Source organism: Natrix helvetica (assembly GCF_964273705.1).
Source record: "Natrix helvetica genome assembly, chromosome: 4".
Lineage (NCBI taxonomy): Eukaryota > Metazoa > Chordata > Lepidosauria > Squamata > Natricidae > Natrix > Natrix helvetica.
The window spans coordinates 106,160,497-106,183,439 of NC_138550.1; the positions used below are offsets into that span (position 1 = coordinate 106,160,497).

At 40.2% G+C, this 22,943-nt stretch overlaps 1 protein-coding gene across 3 annotated transcripts in view; it reads right to left on the bottom strand.

Moving 5' to 3' along the window:
• NFATC1 (nuclear factor of activated T cells 1) overlaps window positions 1–22,943 on the bottom strand; it is a 136,263-nt gene that overhangs the window by 79,685 nt on the left and 33,635 nt on the right. For all 3 annotated transcript variants that reach the window (XM_081950270.1, XM_081950269.1, XM_081950271.1), the window contains exon 3: window positions 22,701–22,860. In XM_081950270.1, the coding sequence (XP_081806396.1) occupies window positions 22,701–22,860 (160 nt within the window). The remainder of the gene's footprint in view (window positions 1–22,700; window positions 22,861–22,943) is intronic.

The following is a 22,943-nucleotide window of genomic DNA, read 5'->3' on the forward strand; positions in this document are numbered from 1 at the left end:
TCTTTGAAGAAACATTTTTGAATCACTATAATGATGCATTTTGTTTTGTTTTTGTTTTTTTAATTTTATTGGTTTTTAAACATTTATAGGAAAGGGTAGGTGCATATACAAAAAAAATTGGCAGCTACATTGTGCTAAAGGCAGAAATCTCTCCAAATCTCACAACTTTTACAAAGAAACATTATGATGCATTTTGGAGTCTTCTGCTACCATTGTGTATAAAAACATAATGTAGGCTTTAAGCAGGTCATTCTCTTGATTTTATTATGTTTTCAAATCATGACTGTACTCTAGAAGTGAGGCATGTGAAAAAAATGAAATAAAATATCTAGATAAACTAATCTAAACCCAATGCAGCTTCCATTGAACATCTGGTGTTGCAGGATTAAAGTCACTGGCTTTTTGTAACACATTTATTTATTGAACTACAGGTTTATACACAGAAAAAGCATACCTCAATGTCACCACTTTCCTTTCCTTTCAAATTTCTAAAAACATCGAGCATCCAAAAATATTATTCAGGCCAAAACAGCTCATTTCTCTTTCCTGTGTCTACATGAGCTCAGAACCCTTGTTTATATTATTCCCAACTAATTGGGTGTAAAAGAAACAGCCGTTCCATTCACTCTAAAACCTGATCTCTTAAGCAGTTTTCATATACTACAGCAGCATTACAAAGTTTGAAGTGATGTTACAAGATTTTTTAGATAATCCCCAAAGAGAGTAATAGAAGTGTTCTAACCAGGAGTGTTGCCATTGATTATTCTAAATTGAGTGTTGCTAATATCCTAAGCAAATCTGCCTTCCCAGATATTTTTGCAATAGATTAGGAGTATACTGCTCAGAATTTCCAATTAGCATGACCAAAAAACCAGAAAGACTGAACTGAACCACAGGAAGATGAGATAAGGGATCCTAATTATATTACAAAGAAACACTAAATGAAAAATAGCATTTAAGGGTAATAATGGCATAGATATGCTTGCCAATTGAATTCTGCAGACTGCAATTGCCATATGGGAGACATATTGTATGCTTGCAAATAAATATTGGATTCATAGCAGCAGTGTATGGAAAACATAGCTTCCCAATGCCAGTAAGTAGATGGCTATAGGTGGCATCTTTCCCGTACTGTCTGAATATTTGCTGTGTCACGATCTGCCACCTGTAGCATGAAACTCACTCAGATGAGAATATAGATCTAAAAAAAGTGATAGCAGTTTTATAAAGTTGTTCCAAACAAAAGATAATGAAGTGAAGTCCATTAGATTGTTGTAGGGAAAGCCTTTAAAATGAAGTTTCAAAATTACGATTCAGCTATAGAACATTTTGCCCCGGGAAAACCAAACGAAATTGATATTCTATTAACAGGGTCAATCCTATTTGCAATCTTTTTTTTTTAACAAACCAGTTAAGCAACATGAAGAAGAAAAACAACACAATGGCTGAAAGACTGGGATGATTTCCACAGCAACCATATTAGCCACAGATCTTAATCGCCAAAATTTGTTTTGCAAACTTAGCTGGAACCAAACCAACAAAAACTGCTTCCCACTTTGTATTAAGTCAGCTTTATCAGATGGCTTCAGATAGCCATAATTTTTTTTTTGCAAGTTATTCATTCTACTGCTAATTTATGTTTCCCAGAGCTCACAATTTTCAAATTAAAAAAAAAGACCAGAAGAGGAGAAAAAAGACTATGCTTACGACTTGAGCTAAATGAAATATTTGTTATACTACTTATTTATTAATACATTTGCTATCTTGGTGCAGCAGCCCTCACGCTTCATCCTTCAATTACATGGAATCAATCCTTCACTGATTCCATGTCATTTTATCATAAAATAAAAAATAAAATATAAACGTTATTATATATCTTTAGGTTCTTTGCATATTTCCTACGGAAGAGAGACATATTAAATATATGAATATATTTTAAATATCATTTTAATATTTTTAATTATATTTTAAATATAATTATATTTTAAATATAATTAAATATCATTCATATATTTAATGTTATACTATATTATATATTATAATATTATATTATATTTTAATATTATCATATGTATTTTAATTATAATATATTATAATATATAAAGAATTCTATTCTGTATTAGTCTATGGTAGTAAAAAAATCAGAAGTCTGACTGCCCTTTTCCCACCTTTTATTAAAAGGCGTAAGTTATTTTATCAGATGCATCCGATCCTGATTTTTTTGCATACTTCCCAGAAGCTTTAACTAAAGAGTAAAATGAATGTATATTTTGTATTTCTAAGCTATTTTTGCTTATGGTGTTTCTTTCTTGAAAGTAAGAATGAATTGTTGCACAGTATATTAAACATCTGTGCCTGTTCGGTGAGGTCCTGCAGAAGCTTATAAGAGTTACTGGTTTCAGTGAAATCAGACCAGTGTCCATCCCAATGTTGCCTAAATCAATGATCTGTAACCTAGAGCCCCTCTCCTAATTAGGACTACACTCCTGTAAAGCCAATTAGCCATAGTCAGGGATTTGGGAGTTGTAGTCCATAACAGAAAGCCCGTTTGCTGAAGTGGTGAGGCACCAGAGTAGAAGCCAGGAGATTGTGAATTCTAGTCCCACCTTAAGCATGAAACCAGTTGCATAACTAGTTGCATTGTCTCTCAGCTACAGGAAGGAGGTTATGGAAAAATACTTCATTTTAGCAAACGAATTGCAGAGACCAGTCCATGAAGTTTCCAGGAGTCAACACTGGCTCAAAGGCACCTTACCCTACTCCAATATAGGCCTCCATAAATATAGCAATAGCACTTAGACCTATATACCGCTTTACAGTCCTCTCTAAGCCGTTTACAGAGTCAGCATATTGCCCCCAACAACCTGGGTCCTCATTTTACCACCTTAGATGGATGGAAGGCTGAGTCAACCTTGAGCCTGGTGAGATTTGAACTGCCAAATTGCAGGCAGCCAGCAGAAGTAGCCTGCAATACTGCACTCTAACCACTGCACCACTGTGGTTCAACTAGTGGGAGATATCCAGTTGTATACCTGTAATGCAGGCTGAGTGATTTAGTGGGTTTATTCATACAATATCGGTTCTCTTTGCTTGCTCCAGATTGTCCTGGAATAATATGCTACTCTACCACATGTCACTGCAGCAAGTACAGTGAAGACTCAATTTAATTGTGGCAAACTCCATGTGGAAATGATTGTATTTTGTAAAGCCAGCGTAATATTTAAAATAATCTGAGACTGTGGCCCAGCCCATGAACAAAACTCCTGTCTGCAGTTTCTCTTTCTAACAGAATTAGTCATGTAATGTTGGCCCAACATGTGACATGGAATCAAAATCATGCCCAGCAATGTATTCCATCTACAAAAAATATTTTAACAGTAGAACTGGCAATCCCTCTTTCTCACTTGTTTTCTCTATTGCAAAGAATTGAAAGACTTTCTAAAGTAGATTTAGGGAATGAAAGAAATTGTGGGTTGGAAGGGGAAGGGACTGACGGAGGAAATGTTCCCACTGCATTTCATCAGTGCAACACTGAGTATTAGCTGAAATATGGAAGAGAAACAAGTCTTATATGGTTTTAAAGTTGACCAGTTGTAAAAAAAAAAAAAATCTAAATAGCTGTGAGACAGATCTTTGGGGAAAAACTTATAGTAAGTACGATCATAGCATTGGCTTTAAAAAGGTGCAAGCTTGTCATTAACAAATCCTCTTACAAACATCACAGTAAGGAGAAATAAACCCTGCTAGTATTTCAGCCTAGTTCCTAATTATCTGGAACTCTGGCAAATGTTCAAAGTATATATCAAAATAAACATCCTGCAAAGCTGTTTGCTAATGAGATTAAAATATTTCTACCTATAATATCCCACAAGAAAGCATTTATTGTAGAGCATTTATGATGATTGTGATGGCTAAAGAATTTTTAAATTTTTTACTTAATCTGTATTATAGATCCTCCAAGGACTCTTACCAGTTTAGGAATCTGATAATAACCACGTAGTAAAATATACCATAACCTGCAAAAATTCAGAATCGTAACAGCACTTTCTATTACTTCTTCGCATTTTTAGTCCTGTAGAAAGTTCAGAGTCTACTACTTTGCAAAAGACTGTAAGGAAGGGTGCTATTTATATCTCTGAAATTAAATTTTAATTGAATAAATCACTCAGAATCACTTTTCATAAGATAGGTAGTCATATAAATTTGATTAATAAATATAAGTATTTTCCCTTCTCTTATCTTACTGGGGCAATCTTAGCACCCCAGGATGAACAAACTGGATAGATCAGTTCTTCATGAACATAACATTTGGTTCGGGTAGTCTTGAAGATATTTCTTGTAGAGAAAGTCCAAGTCAATTAGAAAATTCTATTTATATTATCCAACGAATAAACATTTTAAAACTGACAACAATCTATAAGAGCTACCACATTCTACTTATTGGATAATATAAATATGAATGATTCTAGATAAAAGTACTTTCAAACAAATATAGTAAAATGAGAATGTTGGTATATTGACGGTATAAAGATTTTTGATTTAAAATGTACAATTCAATTTGAATGAAATATAAAGAATGATTGTAGTAATGCACGGAATTCAATTGTAACCAATCAACATGCTTGCTGGAAGATGTATTGAAGAGCGTTTTTTGTGTGTGTTTTCTGTTTAATTAAAACAATAAAATTTTAAAAAAAATTCTAGCTTGGGGAAGTTTCCATTAGATAAAGTTTTAGAACAATAATGTCTAAAAAATCTATAAAATATGTGAAGGCCCCATGTGTCAATCAGTGTAGAAGGTGCTGTATGATCAGTTATTACTACATTTTTTTCTTTAAATGCAAAACTCTTGCTCACTCATTTGTTAAACAAGTGAAGAATGCACAGTGGGTTTCATTGCACTGTCAATATGCAGAAAGTTTGATTTATATTTATTTGTATGGTAGATGTTATAATGGTTTATCTCTTTTCTTACCAGCAAGATCTCAATCTCTGTTTCAAGAAAAGAGAAACAATGGACCAGAAAAAGTTCAATTTTTCATGTTCTATTCTCTATTTCATATTCTATTCTCATTTTATGGATGTAGAGAACAATGAACTAAAATGGAAAAATGCATTGTTATTACTGATGGTATATCAATATAGTTATGGACTTAAAAACTTGCTAGTCTCATAACTAATGGAAAATATAAATTATAAATCATGACAGTAGAGGGTCTGCCATGGACAGACCATCTACTGTATTGTATTGTACAGTACAATAAGTATTGTATAGACATAATTATTTTTTAATGTCCTAGGACCAAATTAATTTTGCTTCATTTTTTATGCAGGTACCATTTATTTGGCAACAAGTACATCAGAAATGCCCAGAATAAGTAAGCTGATTCACGACTGCTCGAAGGCTGAACTCCTAATTAAGTTTCTTTAAAGGTAAATGCTACAGATGTTAAAGGGAGATACTTTTAAGTAGTTGATTAGATGACGTAAAAATTGTAAATCTCACTGAACTCAGCACAATGAATGGTTTCTGAAACATGCCTAAATTTACTACATTATGCTGCTGAAAAAGCAATCAGCATTCTTAAGAAAAAAATTATTTTGGTAACTCCTCATATTGATTAGCACAATGGTTAGAATGCAGTATTGCAGGCTAACTCTGCCCACAATTGCTGGGGATAATATGCTGACATTGCTCAGAGAGTGCTGTAAAGCACAATGGAGAGCTATATAAGTCTAATTGCTATTGCTATTAGTATAGTACCCACTTTGGCCCAGTGGTTAAAGTTCCAGGCTAGAAACTGGGAAACCATGAGTTCTCATTCTTCCTTAGGCATAAAAGCTCTTTCTCATCCCGATTTAATTCAGAGGGCTATTGTGGGGAAAGTACAAGGAGGAAGGAGTATTGTGTGTGTTCACCAGATTGGGTTATTTCTAAAAATAATAAAGACAGGATATAAATAAATGTACATGGTGCCTTACAAATAAATAACAGTAGAACTTTATTAGAAGGGGAAGTCATACTTTTTAATTTTTTTTTATGATGTGCACAAGAATGACAATTTATATAATCTCTGAAAATCTATTTTCTCTAATGTTCAAGAGAATGTAGAATGCTTCTTCCAAGAAATGCTCCTGCAAGAAGTTTTGGAACTCAAGACTTTTTATTATTGAAGTTCAAATACAGGGCCATTATATTAATAACGTTGAGAGTTACTCAGACGTAAGTAATCTGGTATTATGCATACCACTGCCATCCAAATCTTGCAGGACTAATTATATGAGTAACGATGATGGAACATTTAGAAAGTGAAAATCTTGGAGATCAGAGCTAACAATAATCATGCCCAATCAAGGTATTTTTAAAAATTAAAGCAGCAGCAAAGGAATTACGGTGGATTTATTTTATATTGCTCCACCACTGCAAAATCTATCAACAGTTACCTGAATTCTTCCTTTTCCCCAGTTGCAAATAAGAATCAGCACAATGCAAGAAACATGTGGGTATCACTCAACATGCACAGCCATGCATGTTTAAGGATGAAGAGATATCCCACAGAGATGCTGAACAGATGGCTACAAGGTCAAACTAGGACAAGAACAACAAATGGCTATTTCGTGGTCCCTTAAGGCCACTGGCTTTCCAGGTTGTGCAGAGATATTATGACTTGTGTTCATAACTAAAGCCCATAAATTTCCATTTCACAAAGAAAGAGAAAGAATTCCCCAGTACTTCACACTTTCAAGAGTGAGGTTGTACATAAAGATACCACAGGATAGTAAAAAGTTCTTTTTTTTCCCTTCCCTATCACACCCCTCCCCGTCTTCTGCATTTCAGACATGCCAGTTATCAAGGAAAATGTTCACAAAACTATGTGAAATCTGTCTTGCTGCTCCTAAAAGTGCAGTGAGTGCATCCCTGTGGGCTGATGATCCTTGGAGACCCTGATATTGACAATCAAATAAAAAAGAAAACAATGAGGACATTAAAAACCAGGTTTATTGCCTTTTAAATATGACCATTCCATTCAGAAAAGTGTAAGTACTGTAAATAGTGCAGTAAAGTACCTCATTCCAATACTGCACAAAGAAAAACATTTTTGGAAGCTGGCTTAAGAAAAGAAAATGTGTACATTTTTACTGTTACCCATCAAAAGCCAGCTCTGTCAACCTGAGCCAGGCAGTGTCTTTCAGCCCTAGGAAGAAGGCAATATTAAACCCTTTCTGAAAAAGAAAACTGCAGGAGCTAGTATAGGCATTTACCAGGAGTCAAAAACCAATTTGAAGACACAAATATAGTAAAATATAATACAATAAACACACATAATCTGAAGCTTCAACCTTTAAAATACTACTTTAATGTATGTAAGTAGTGATAATGGTATTTTATTAGCATAGATCAAGAGTGTCAAACTCGATTTAATAGAAGGCAGCATCAGGGCTGTGTTTGACCTTGGGGAGCAAAGTCAAGGCCCGTGGGTCGGATTCGGGCAAGTGGGCATGGCTTGGGTGGATGTGGCCAGCTCGATGCCCTGCAGAGTTTTGCCAGAAAAACAGAGCCTGGGAGAGTTCTGGGTGGCCCTCCTGAGCTCCATTTTCACTGGCAGAGGCACTGCAGGCCAGTCCTTTGTTGTTTCCAGGGTGGCACTGCGGGCCGAATCTGATCCGCGGGCCTTGATTTTGACACCTCTGGCATAGATAATTCTACTTTGGGGCTTACTAATGAATGTGCCATTGACTTCCTACAGAGCTATTTAAGAGCAGCAGTTTTCATCCATGTATATTTTTGTTAATAAATGATTTAGTAATTGTGGCATAATGAAAAAATAACAAATTACCATCTGTAAAACTATGGCATATATCATTTTCATAGGAAGAATACTTGGGGGTCTCTCTTACACCAATTTTAAAGAGAACAATTTTGGTTTGGGCAATCTGGAATGCAAAAAGTGCAATTCAAGTAGGTGATACAGGTATAGTAAGCATTTTTTTTGGAAGTGAACATTGGGACTCTCTTCTGCTTATCAGTCCAGGCATTGAGTAGGCTAGCTGTCTTTTTGAACAGAAAATCACAGGCAGGGATCAGTAGATCTCCTAATCTTGTTGTTATTGTTGTCACTGATAACCACATTTGAAACTTATCTCACACAACTACAACTACATGTCCTAAAACACAGAAGAGGGCTGACATAGTACATAGTAATACTTATCTTTCAGCTGTTCTGATACAGGAAGATCCCATATTCAGAACCTCCAAGCCAATGTTTCTCAACCTGGACGTGTGGCATTCAATCCCCAGAATTCCCAGGCCAGCAACTTCTGGGAATTACAGTTGACACATCTTAAACTTGATAAGGTTGAGAAACAATGCTCCAAGATCTTGCCACTATGGACAAACTGAGTCTCTTGACTGTATCTTTCTTTGTGGCTGTTTCAACCTGTTCTGGTCTCTCCATTCCTCACAGAATTGCCAGGTCAAAATTATTTTCTTACAGTATTTTGTACTGTCATTCCCTTTCAATATATAAAGTTGCTCTATTTTCTGCAGCCATGTGTGAAACTCGCAGGAAAACGGAGCACCAGTAAAAGCAATTTGATCAAAGATCACACCCATGTATCTGTAGCACTGATGATTATCTGCTATTTATATCTTTGCCATCAGGTATTCAGTCATAAAATTTCTTAGAGTGGCATATTAGGGTAAAAACACACCGATGAAATCCAATGAAAAAGTCCAGAGCACCAAACTGAATGAAGCAAGCATGGGAAATCATGGATCTGATCCATACCCTCCTGTATATATATATACAGCTCCATTTGCCCAATGCCATTTTGTTGTATTTGTGTGCCTGCATGCATAATAATGCACACTTCCCATTTCCATCAGTCACTCCCGTCTTCTCCTACCAGCCCCACCCTACCTAGTAATACTATCAGTTCTTGCAATATAATAAATGGTTCTGAAACATGCCCAAACCTTCCACCCACAACTTTGGCTCTCACAAAGGCATATTCTCAATCTTCTAGAGTTGCCAGGTTTTGGTTTTGGCAGTACTGCTAGTGTACCTTTAAGAGTAGCACCTCACACAAAAAGTAAGCAGATGAAACTTTTCCTACTGGTCAAGTTAACACACTATAGCAGAAGTAAGTTTCTCTTGCAACATTTCTGTATGTACTATATTCTGGCTATAGTTACATTTAAAATAGGCACACCAAACATCCTCCCAATTCCTAACTATATCCTGTCAATTCCATGTTTTTCCCAGATATCTATACTGTATCCCCAGGAACTTACCTCAAGAGGAAAATAAATAAATCCTGATTAAAATGCAATATATATATATGTCACCGTGAAAGACCGAAATTGGTGAATGTCAACATTCACCGGTGAATGTTGGTGAATGTCGTCGACATTCACCGGTGAATGTCGACACATACCAATTTCGGTCTTTCACAGTGACAGATATGTAACGAGTCAGCGTAACGCTTTACTTTTGCTTTTCGTTCTAACCGCGCAGGATCGCAGGTTTTTTTTTTAAAAAGTCCGCGAATAGAAGACGCTTCAAAGGAAGCGAGGAGCCGAGGTATTAGGGTAAGGGGATTAGGGTAAGGGTGTCGAGAGGATAAGGGAATTTTCGGACATACACCAAGCGACTATGTGAATGTCGACATTCACCGGTGAATGTCGACATTCACCAATTTCGGTCTTTCACGGATATACCAAGCGACTATGTGAATGTCGACATTCACCGGTGAATGTCGACATTCACCAGATTTCGGACTTTCACAGTAACATACATACATACATACATACATACATACATACATACATACATATATATGTGTTTGTGTTACAACCCCTGGTATGACCTAATATGGGAGGGAGCTCACTCCTCCCTCTTTCTGTCCTTTCGGCTCAACATATATATATGTTACTGTGAAAGTCCGAAATCTGGTGAATGTCGACATATATATATATATCAAGGAAAAGATGAGCCAGTTTTGTAAAAATACCACAATGTTTCTTTTGGAGATAAAATGCTTAACAGAGAGAGAAACAGAAAAAGGATTGTACTAAAGATGAATTATAAAGTTGTATATTTCCAAGCTTGGATAAAAATTACACATTAAAATATGTGGCTGGCTTGTTCTGTTCGTTCTAGCTTATTCTTCCCGTGGCTTTGCTGGAGATCACCAGCCTTTTCAGTTCATAAATGCTCAAATCTATAACTAACAACCCATAATTACTCCACCGTGTTAGGGTTGGTTCACAGCTACTTTCTTTCCCCCACCACTTTACCTCCTCCAGCACTTGAAGTCAGTTGCCCAACATGGGGTCAAGATATGTAATTGGGTACCATCAACAAGCATATTAATGATACTAAACCCCATGCCACCGAATGAGCCCTCCCAATGGCTTATGTTAAGTATGAGGGGAGAGAAACCAGACACTTGAGGCACACCCCATGGCAGAGATCTAACTTTGATCAACATTACACTCAATCTCTCGTGTCTACGCAGATATCTCAACGGCAATCCTCAGCCCTGACAAAAATGCTTAGGGAAGGGTAGAAAGCTACATTAAAGTGATGTGGTTGTGTAACAATACTAAGAGGATAGCTTTATGTGAGGTATTAAAACTTCTCACCCCAAAAGGTACACGTAGCCACACTCCTTTATCAGATTTATGACAGCAATAATATACATAAAACATCTGCCAAACTATTCTCCTTTCCAGGTGATATTATCTGTCTGCTACTTGGTGGTGAGCTTTAACTAACCAGATGCAAGATGTGTGAAAGCCATTCAGCTTGAATTTATTCTTAAGAAGTACCATCTGTCTGAAAAAAGAGGTATTAAATATAGGCTCCTTGTCTGGGTTGCAATACAATTCTGTGGCTGGACGTTATTAATTGCAACCTGACTAACAGATGCTTGCTAATTTCTTTAACTGCACGTTATGAGAAGCATGTGATGGAAATGACCATTGGCTTACCTGAAGGGTCCTTTTCTGGGTGCTGCGAAGGAGAGTCCAAGCATGGGTTAAATACAGCCAATCTGCCCAGAACTGAATTGAAACTTTAAGCCATGCCTCTGGTGCCGACTAATCCTCAGATTTTCTTCAATGAAGGTGTGGACAATGTGCGCTAAGAAGTTCAGAAACAAAGTCAATGAAAGTCATAACAAGTATCCATAAGTTCCACAGAACCTTATGACAACTGGCGGAGCAGACCCCAGGGTCTTCGCAGCACCCAGAAAAGGACCCTTCAGGTAAGCCAATGGTCATTTTCCTGGGTGCTGCTCTGGAGAGTCCAAGCATGGGACATACCCAAGCTAAATGTCACTAAGGCGGGAAGCGGAAGCGTCCAGGGTCTCTCCGCTGGTATGAATGCCCTGGAGAACTTGCCTCCCAAATGACCCCTCCGCAGAAGCAAATTTGTCCAGTCTGTAGTTTCGAACAAAGGGAGACAAGGAAGTCCACGTTGCAGCCTTGCAAATCTCCTCTATCGGTGCCTGGGTAGCCCAGACCGCCGTAGTGGCGGCGCTTCTTGTAGAATGTGTGGCGATATGGTTTGGCACTGGAATAGATTGAAGAATGTGTGCCGAGATGATACAGGCCGGTAGCCAACGACCAATGGTCTGAGAAGAAACATTGCGGCCCTGGGAGGCCGGTTGAAATGCGACAAAAAGTGATTCAGAGCAACGGAAGGCAGCCGTGCGTTTGATGTACTTACTTATCGCTCTACAAACATCGAGCATGTGCCACTTTTTCTCCTTAGGATGTTTGGGGTGTGGACAAAAATCCAGAAGTACGACCTCCTGGGCCCGGTGAAACCAAAAGTTGATCTTGGGTATAAATGCCGGGTCCAAGCGGAGGATCACTCTGTCAGGTTGAATCAAGCACAAGTCCTCGCAAATTGACAGGGCTGCCAATTCGGAAATTCGCCGTGCAGACGTGATGGCAATCAAAAAGGCTGTCTTAAATGTCAAATGTTTGAGGCTGGCCAAATGGAGGGGTTCAAAGGGTGGGGCAATAAGAGCCAGTAACACTACATTGAGATCCCATGAGAGGTATCTGTGAACAACTGGAGGCCTCAGGTTGGTTGCACCCCGTAGGAAGCTGCGGATGATGGGATGACAAGCTTGGCGAGGAGCTGTCTCAGCCAGAGTAGCACCACCCTGGACAGGAAGGAAGCAGAAGCGGAAGTTTTAATGACCCAAGTCGCCGCCTGATGAGTCTTGTGGCAGGCGTTCTTGGCCCTTTTGTCCTTCGCCTTGAGCCCTTCTAATAGTTCAGGGGGGAGCACTGAGTTGGAAGTGAGCGCCGTCACAGACGCGTCCACAGGAGGCAATTTCAGTAAGTCATCTAGACTTGGGTCAACCATGTACAATTTCTTGTCATTACCACTAGGGGTGGCAAGAGTGCCTGGCTGTGCCCATTGCTTTTGCACCACATTAAGAAATAACTTTGGAACTGGCACAATTTCTTGAATAGGTTCTGGTTCCTCAAAGAGTTCCTCGCTGAGGTCCTCCGGTGCAGGAGCAATCGGAGCTGGGGTGCTAGTACCCAAGCGGGTCAAGGCTTTGGCCTTGTTCAAAATAGTTTTGAAATTAGTATACTTGAACAAGCCAGAAAAGGCCGGCTTGTCGGGAACAGCGGCCTCATCCCCTGAGAATTCTGGTTCTACCCCCGGATCAAGGTCCTCCTCCCAGTCAGAATCCTCACTGGCCATGGAAGAATGCAATGACTGAGGGGGCTGGGCCTGAGCCACTTCTTGTGAAGGTCCCGGTGTTGGGAGTGGGCGTGATTTGCATGGACGCTTGGACCGTTGCAACATGCCGGCTTCTATCCCTTGGAAAATGGCTCTGGCAATGACATCCTGCATTTCTACGGAAAGATCGGGTCCCCTGTCTTCCAGTGGGCGAGCTCCGGGCGGGCTGAATGGCCGGTTGTTGGGGTGCAAGGGTCTCCACTGTGACTGGCTCCTCTTCCAGATCAGAAGGACATGCAAATAGGTCTGTTCGATCGGCCATAGAAGGCCCAGGGAGCCTGCTATTGCAATGGAATCAACAGAAGAGAATTCCTGGCCTTCATCCTCACTCTCTAACATTGGAGGATCCTGACCAGGTTGAACCCTGGGCGAGTGATCCCCAGGGGAAGCAGGCCCGGTTGTCTGGGCCTTTAGTTGAGCCCTAGAAAATTGCTTCTGTAAAGCCTTCTGGCATCTGATGGCATCTCTGTCTAGGCCCGAACTCTGCTTAGGCCCCTGCCTAGAGTAAGGCTTGCTTGCTCTGATGGCTCCATGGCTGCCTTGCCAGCCTGTCTGGTACAGGCCCTGCTGGTGGAAGGACCAACCTGCTGCTCCTCAGGGGCCCCGTCTGCCATGATTAAATGTGGGGATGTAAGGCCTGAAAGGAGACTTTCCCCCACTCACCACCTCAGACAAACAGCCTTAGTGCTCTGGTGCAGAGGCACTGAAGGCAAGGGCAAGCAAAGCTCAGCAGTCCTTTGGTTGGTGAAGGAGAATGGTGCGAGCTCCAAGCTCCCAGCACTCACGCAGGTCAATTAATGTGGGACGTGACCACGCGGGCCACCAACCTCCGCTGCCGCCCTCTGCTGTAATGGTGGAGCTGTGAATAGGTAAACCTGCCGGAATTCTGGACAGGAAGGCTTCTAGCGGCGACCTGCAAGAGACAGGCAATCAGGCAGCTGTAGCTGCTTTTCGCGGCAAAAGTAGGTCAACAAAATGGTGTTCGGAACTTTTACTCTCTCAAAATGGCCACTGCCATTTGCGACCCTCTCAAAATGGCTGCCGCCATGTGTGACACTCTCAAAATGGCCACCACCACATGCTAAACCTAAAATGGTCGCCCGCATACACCGGAGAGCTCTGAGGCTCCGCACCAACAGCCGGCTCACTCAGAAGCACGATCAGCAGCAATGGAGGTCTCAGTGGGGCTACAATCGCAGTGGGATCACTGTGATCGCACTGGTGCCGGCACTCCGACCCATGCGCCTTCCCCCACAGCTGCCTGCAGCCTCACGGTGCCCGAGCAAACCCAGGACACCGGAGAGGCTGAAATTGGTGAGAACCAGGGAATTAAATTAAAGGGAGACTCACCAAGCCTGCTCCAATAATCAGGAAGAAGAATAGAATCTTTTTGTAGTAAATAGAAAATAGAGAGTTCAAGCAATCAATTAGGAATGAAGAGAAACTGGAAGCGCGTCCACTGGGCGCAGCTGAATTGAAAAAGATCTGAGGATTAGTCGGCACCAGAGGCGTGGCTTAAAGTTTCAATTCAGTCCAGGGCAGATTGGCTGTATTTAACCCATGCTTGGAATCTCCAGAGCAGCAACCAGGAAAATCCATTTTGGGATCAAATTGGAAGAAGGTTTCCTTTTATTAAATCTTTTGTAAGGTATCTGTGTTTGAGATTGCAATGTACGATATGAAATCATTGTGTATTATGCTTCAATGCTCTACTTACCTGTGATTATATGTCATAAACAAGCTGCATTTTCAATTAAGCAAAGCAATTCATTATGAGCAGATATACATAACTTCTTGATTATCACTGGCTTGCACACAGGGTCATCCTCAACCATATTCTTTGAAGGACTAAGTTTTGTCATGAAAGGGGTTCTGAACAGATCCTTTCTCCAATGGCACCTTTCGTTAATCCCCAGAGTGTCTCTTCCTCCTTCAAAGAAGTCTCAAAATACACACTGCCATTTTTCCATCTGCTATAGTGTCAAATCCTTTTCACTAGATTTACTACACTGTTTAACCAGTGTAAGACTTTTCAACCTCGTATTCTAAAAAGAAAAATCAAAGCATGGGTCAACTTCTGTTGTAAGTTTTGGTTTTGTTTTTTTTAAAGTTATCAAAAGAATATAACATCCAGTGTAAAGCTTCAAAAAGATTTTCATTTTACTAACATCTAACCAGAGTTCCCGGTTCGTCAGAACTGGTAGTGGTGATTTGTCCTAGGTCGCAGAACCGGCAGTGACCTAGGCCGGCTGCGCCCCTGAACCAGTTCCTCGGTCTCTTCTGCCATTACTGCCAATTTTTAGTCAACTGTGCATGCACGAGCAATGTGGGGGCGGCGCGAAGCAAACCGGTACTAATTGGTACAAGAACCCACCCCTGCATCTAACAAACACGTGGTTGGCTCAGGAATTCTGGGACTTAAAAGTCCACAGGTCATAAAGTTGCCATCATCGCCCATTCCTAACCTAATAGCAAAAACTTAACAAAATGAAGTTGAACTAAGCCTCATAAAGCATTGAGTAGCTTGCTACTAGGATTACATTTTCACAAGCAGAGAAAACACTATATCCCAAATCTCCAAGCTATCAGCCACAATCAATGGGACAGTGACAAATTTGTTTAGAATTTGCTGAACACCTTAAAAGAAAAAGATCACGTTGCTTCTGGGGCAAAAGAAATTTGATCTCGGAGACTGTCACTCAAATTCCCTTATATGCTGAAAGAGCTCACTGAATTCATTGTTGAGTTATGCTGACTAGGTGCACAAAAATGAGGAGGTATACACTAATCACTTTTCCTTCTGTTATGTGCTTGGCAACATCTGAACACAGATGAATTGATGCCAAGTTTATTTAAGCAAAAGATAAATTTGATTCTTTCACAGGCCACTTTAGAGATCTGCAAAAGATATACCGTATATGATGATGGACAGGCTGGCATGTGTGCAATCCAGTGATTCCCTTGTATATTTTCAATTCACCAGGAGTTAATTCCCTTCTTGTCTAATGCCCTTTAATATTAAAAAACCCAGCCTACAAAACACACTGCAAGATAATTTCCTTATATACCCACAAATAAAATTATCCAGTCCAAATATTTGACAAACATGTATTTAAATAATTAATGGCAAACATTGATAAATCTTCATATATTTTAATATTTTACAATTAGGCTATATCGTTAGTTTTCTCAGTTGCTACTTTATGAGTTTATTTAAAATTAAATCACCTATAAAAAGAAATATAGAAACGATTTTAATAGATTACTGATTGATCAGAATTGGTATATATTTGTATATGGATTTTTGTCACTTCCCAAAGTCTCCTTTGTGGTGTTGGGGAGAGAAGATAAAGCAGGTTCTATCTAAAAATTAATTCATGTCCTTTTTGCATTTTATGAGTTAGGATTTCATTCAAGTTATGATTTCATAACAGTCAAAGGTGAAGGTGATAAAATTGGCTGCACCTGAACAACAAGAAAGCAAAGATAATGACAACTGCAGAAAACACACATGTCAGAGTACAGATCAACAATGACACAATTGGAAGAGTAAAGGAATTCATCTTCCTGGGCTCAAAAATTGATCAAAGTGGTGACTATTGCCTTGAGATCAGAAAGTGTATAGCACTTGGAAGAACTGCAGTATCTGGCATGAATAACATCTGGAATAGTAAAGACATCAGTTTCACAACCAAATGCAGATTAATTAACGCAATAATTTTTCCAACTGCTACTTATGGCTCTGAAATTTGGACTGAAAAGGTTAGATAGGAGAAGGGTGGACCTCTTTGAATTGTCATGTTGGAAGGGACTATTATACATCCCCTGCCTGCAAAAATAACAAACAAAGAAGTCCTAGATCAAACCTCACTAAAAATATGTCTTGAAGCCAAGTTCACCAAACAGAGGCTGCCATACTTTGGTGATGCTATGAGACCTGACTCACTCAAAAAGCCAATCATGCTAGGAGGGATCAGCAGAAAAAGAAGGGCTGTCCTAGTATCTTCTGGCTGGATACTAAAAGAATGACATCAGGATGACCATGGTGGATCTGAAGAAGTGGTGCGAGACAGAGGGGCATAGAGAGAGCTGATCCATAGAGTGGCTGAGGGTTAGACATGACTGAATGGATGATGACGATTTCATTCATTCTTTCCATTTGTTACATAAAGAAGTGGAATAGACATATTATAATCATAATTAAAGACAGGAATATTTGGTATGTGGGGGGGAGGGGTATAAACAATTAAGATGGTGTCCGCAGTCATGTGATCAAAGCCCAACCCCTTTTTACATGTGTCACATGCATAGCATTCCTAAAAGGAGTGAGGCATCAATCACAAATCAAGTCATTATCTTGACAATATTGACTTCCATGTCCTCTGGCAACTTCCCCTCACCCCCACTCCCTTCCAGCTTCTTGGTTACCCTATTTGCAGCTAGTGCTATCTCTATCACATTCAATTCCATCTGTTCTACATCTGAATGCAAGCTGAGCTCTCCATTTCAAAGAAAATTATATGGGTGAGGAAGATTACTTCTTCCTCATAGCTTACTCCCCTGTTAGGCATTGACAAAAGTACACACAATTCACTTGCTGCCAATCTCTGCAGTTAAGTGTGGCACACCATGTGGCAGCATAGCTGGCTGAGAAATTCTGGGAGTTGAAGTCCACAAGTCTTAAAGTTGCCAAGTTTGGAGATCCCCCAGTCAAGACCTAGAGCTATTGGCATGAGAAGAACACTCTTGTTGCTCCACAAATCTGGAGATTTCAGTAGTTTTGCTACCCATAATACTTGCTCTCCCTTCCTTTCTGTATACAGGAGAGTGTTGTGAACATGCGGTTCGATGTGCCGTATTAAGAATAAGAGCCTACAAATTGAGAAACAAATTTCTTTAGGCACTGAAGAAACGAGAGATTTTTTTTGGCTCTAACCCTTGATTACCTTTCCTTCCTCTTCTGTTTCCTGTGTACAAAGCCTCAGTGCTCTTGTGCTGACAAAACCTCATAGTACATGAACATGAAAATATTTTCTACATTCATATCAACAGATAAATGAAATGAGTCGCCTCAGGCTGCACAGGATGTTAGTGGGAGGGCAGGATTTGAAACCCCAAATCTTAAATTCCCAGAACAGAAGGATCTTTTTCCTCCTTTGAAATAACACGGAGGAAAGAACTGAATATCTGAAGAGGATTATGTTTAGCAACACTTCTTTATAGGACAAGGCATGGAGTACTTTGCCAAGCATTACATCACCAGGCCAATTAACCACCACCTTTGATTAGCCACTCTTCTCAAACATTTTTGGCACTTTCTAGGTGTGTCAGCTCATCTCACTCTTCAAGCATTTAGAAATCCTTGTGATAACTGGAGGCTGCTATGGTAGCCAAACACTCAAACAAGTGAAGAGCAAACGTGTAGGAGTATGAAACTACAAAAAAAAATGTGTAGGTGACTTCTTGTACTTTCACTCTGAAGTACAACGTACCAAAGGTGCCTCCATGTAAACAGGTGATAGTTATCACTGCTGCTGGGGTACAATGATTCTCAGAAAGGAGAAGTAGTTAGTTGAACGAAGAACAAAGTGTGAATTAGTGTGCCACTTAAGTACATATAATGGCACCACAACCATCTGATATGGCAGCAAGAATATTGGACATCCCTACTATTTCACCTAGAAGGGTGATATTTAGTCACGTATGCTCAGCCAAAACATGTTCAGAATTTTACTACTGTATATTGAAAAGGAGTGATGAAGGAGAATAATTTCTAGGTTGGAAACTATTGAACCAACACAGAAATTAACTCTGGTAAATAAATAGGGACTGTTGTAATATGGGACAAGAGAAGAGAGGATATTAACAGTGGATGTAATATTTAATGCCTCCCTAATCCTGTGTTAAGGTACATTTCTTATGATCTTTTTTATACTCACTCATAAAATGAATGTAGGAAATGGTCATAGACTCACTCTGAGGCTTTATCCACGATGATACAACCGTGATCTATTGTCATGATTAGATTGTTTTCTTCTTGTAACACGGTTGTGGGGAGGTTGATATCATCACCACTGCTGTGAGTGGAATGTCTTTGTCCAATTGTTTCTTTCAAACTCTACAGACTACTTTGATAATATTTGAGAAGGAAAAACACTGTATTTGTTGTGTTCAGCTAAGGCTAAGCTCTTTGCTTAGCCCCCGTCTTGGTACTACCTCTTCTGGTTCTGCTCTTTGATAGTTTACAGATTTCCTATTTTTTTCAGAAAATGCCCAAGGTGGAATGCACTACAAGGTCTGCCTATTTGTATTCCTTGAGGGCAGTGGTGAAATTCAAAAATTTTCACTACTGGTTCTGTGGGCGTGGCAGGGGAAGGGTACTGCAAAATCTCCATTCCCACACCACTCTGGGTCCAGACAGAGGTGGTATTTGCTGGTTCTCTGAACTACTTAAAATGTCCGCTACCTGTTCTCCAGAACCTGTCAGAACTTGCTGAATTTCCCCTGCTTGAGGGGCTTAATTTTACATATAAGCTGGGCCAACTGTTTACATCCCTGGCCTGGCACATCTGTGGACAGTGTGAATGTTCAGATACTACAGGTAGTCCTTGATTGCAAACAGTTTGTTTAGTGACTGTTCAAAGTTACAACAGCACTGAAAAACGTGATGACGGTTTTTCACTGTTTTGACTTTGTAGCACCCTCATGATCATGTGACCAAAATTCAAATGCTTGGCAACTGACATGTGTTGATTTCAAATGCAGTGTCCCAAGATCATGTCATCACCTTTTGCAACCTTCTTGCAAGTAAAGTCAATGGGTCAAAGCCAGATTCACTTAAGAACCAGGTTAACTGACTTATCAGCTGCAGTGATTCACTTAACAACTGAGGCAAGAAAGGTCTTAAAATGGGACTAAGCTCACTTTAAAAATGTCTTACTTAACAATCTAAATTTTGGGCTCAGTTGTGGTCATAAGTTGAGGACTACCTGTACAGGACAAGCCTGCCACATAGGCAAAAAGTACAAGGGGCAGGTGTGGAGGGGAAGCCTTCAAAATCCTGTTATATTTCACACAAAACAAGCACATCATTTGTCGCTCAGAATGAAAAACGGGAGGAAGTTCTGCATCATTCCACTGATCAGGATTTTGCTTTCCTTTTTTCCTTCCGACATTTCTCTTTTATCTTTTCCACAATTCTATCTAAATACAACATGTATCATGTTTTATTTTATTTCCATACACTGTAGAAAGAGATTGTGGAGAGGGGTTGGTTCCTGGATACATTCAACTCAATTAAATGTTGGCACTGCATTTTGTTTTTTTCCAATCACTGAGTGGAAATTTTAAATGTCAAATTGGCTATTGTGAATTAACGCCTCCCATCTACAGTATATTTCCTCACACAAGGCAGTTAGCAAAATATATCCTAAGGAACAAGCACACTGTATAAATTTTGCTTTAAATATCATGTGTAAAATTGAGACAGGAAGAGAAGCCGTTGTAACAGTGAACCATGCTAAGAGTACTTCATGCTAATATATTAGTTAAATCAAACTGGCACAATTTTTGCTAGATGTCTCCTTTGAATTTAGAATTTTCAATTGCTGTCAGATGATGGAGCTTTCAATGCTCACACAAAAAATAGCAATGTTCAAAAATTTAAATTTAAATTTAAAACCAAAGGGAGCAAAAATAATAAATTATATTTATATCAAAGTATAATGAAATCAATATCCAATGGATATTTATGAGGAGGAAATTCTAACAAGAGGATATCACCATAGAAATTGGGATGGAGATTTTTTTTTGTTCAATTCTATTAAGCCTTTCAAGGAGCCAAAATGCATTTATTTATACAGAGAAATGAGTACTTTTATGTTCAACATTATGCTTTGCAATTCAAAGCATGGATACAGATATCTGTATACTGAAAATATTGTAATGAAACATGCATGTATTTCAAAAGGTACAAAATTTATCAGAAGGATATCACTTGCAAATAGCACATATGCAAAAGAATGTATTCAAATGTGTACAACGGAGAAGCAGGAAGGGTGTGTGTGTGTGAGTGTGTGTGTGTGTGTGTGAAACAGGCAGAAATGAATCTATAGTTAAGAATATGAAGAAATCTAATATAAAGAACTCCCCCCCCTACACACACACACACACACGCCACTACCACCACCTTTATTATTGTTTTTTAAATTAGGCTGTGAATGTACTAATACGCTTTCATCCCCTTCCTTTTTCCCACAACAACCACCTGGTTGAGAGGGCCCAAAGTCACCCAGCTAATCTTTCATGTCTAAGATAGAACTAGAACACACACTCTCCTGGTTTCTAGCCTGACACCTTACTTTATAGTTCATCTTGGGTCAGTGGCGTAGCGTGGGTTGTCAGCACCCGGGGCAAGTAATTTGCGCCCCCTAACCCGAGGGCGGCCCGACTGCAGCTGCCCCTTGGTCAACATCAGTCAAGTGAGGCTCTCCATGCTGGCCTCCTGCCTTCCTCCCGAGGAGGAGCTTGACAGGGCAGCGGGAAAAGGCTCGACTGAAGGGAAGCAGGTGCCGCGGGGGTGGGAGGCGCACCGGGGGCTTCGGGAAGGCGCCGGCTCCCCGGGGTGCTCCAGGCGGAGCGGGAGGACGCGGTGGTGTTGCAGCCGCGGGCAGACGGAGCGCAGCGCCGCTCTCCTTCGGCTCCCACGGGGCGGCGCGGCGGGTCTTGGCGGCTCCGCTGGGAGGTAGGCGGTGCGCAGGAGGGGCCTGGGCGGGCCAGGGAGCTTAGTTCGCGGGCCAAGCCGGGCGCGGAAAGAGGCGGCCACAGTCCGGCAAAGGGCGGCGCGGGCCGAGTCAGGGCGCCCCCCCCATGTTGCGCCCGGTGCAGCCGGCACCCCCTGCACCCCCCACGCTACGCCACTGTCTTGGGTTATTAGTTATGACAATAAAGAAACATAGGAAGCCGTGGGTAAATAAAATTTAACATTGATAAGTCAATACATTTTATGTTTGCTTTTTTTGGCCATTAAATTTTGGATTAAAGCCAGCAGATGGGTTGATTTGAAGTAATAGCTCATTACAGTGGAACTCTTAATATCAGATATGCAACCACATAATAATCAGTTAGGGATACATATCTGGATCTGGATTTCTTAAACCTCCAATATGCAAACACCACAGTGTTTTTGCTGGGAATGTTTTTGCATATTATCATAATGAAAAGGGGTAGACTTATAGACTAGTTTACTTGCATTGAATTATGATGAGTCCCTTGGCTAGTTTCTTGGAACCCCAAGCCTCAGATGAAAACGGCACCTCCTCCATAACAATATAATTCATTCACTTTAGGAACCCAGCTAGTTCAACATACAACAACAAGGAAACAACAGATTCTGCATTGAATTGGCACCATAGAAGTTGGTGATCAGGGGTGAGGTTCCGGCTTCTGTTACTGCCAGTTCGCTCAGGGATGCGCTTCATATGCGTGCGCGCTTGATGCGTTACGCGTGCATGTGCAGTAGTAAAAAAAATTGCTTCTGTGCATGTGCAGAAGTAGAAAACAAGATAGCGCCGCTTAAGGCACCACCGATAGAACCAGTTCGGGAGCATGGTCAGCCAAGTTACTACCAACTCAGCCGAACTGGGCCGAACTGGTAGGAACCCACCTCTGTTGGTCATATACTGAGACCTTTCATATAATACTATATAATACTAAGAGTTCCAGGAGCAACCACGATATCTATCATAAAGTACGAAATGCCTATCGAGCACATTCAAGCCTCTGCAGTCCTTGGTCGAACAAATAAACCTTTTTCCATCCACCAAAACAGAGTACATACTTACATTCAATATAAGGTCATTTTACTTGCCTTATTAAGGACGTTGGTTTTAAAAGAAATACACACGCTGCCAAGAATAATGCTATTACCTGCACCACTGGATGTCCCCCAGCAGACGCCTTGACAGCTCCTCGACTGCCTTCCGTCTCATAATGGGCTCGGTGATGGGACTTCGGCTGCACTTCAATCTGAAGTTCATAAGGTCCTGAGTGAGATGGCAACTGCCAATCCAAGGCAGGCAGAGATGGGCTATAATAGAGAACAGTAGGAATTAAATATTAACCACCGTTCTGCTATCATAAACCACAAGAATCTGGCACTATTACTTTAGA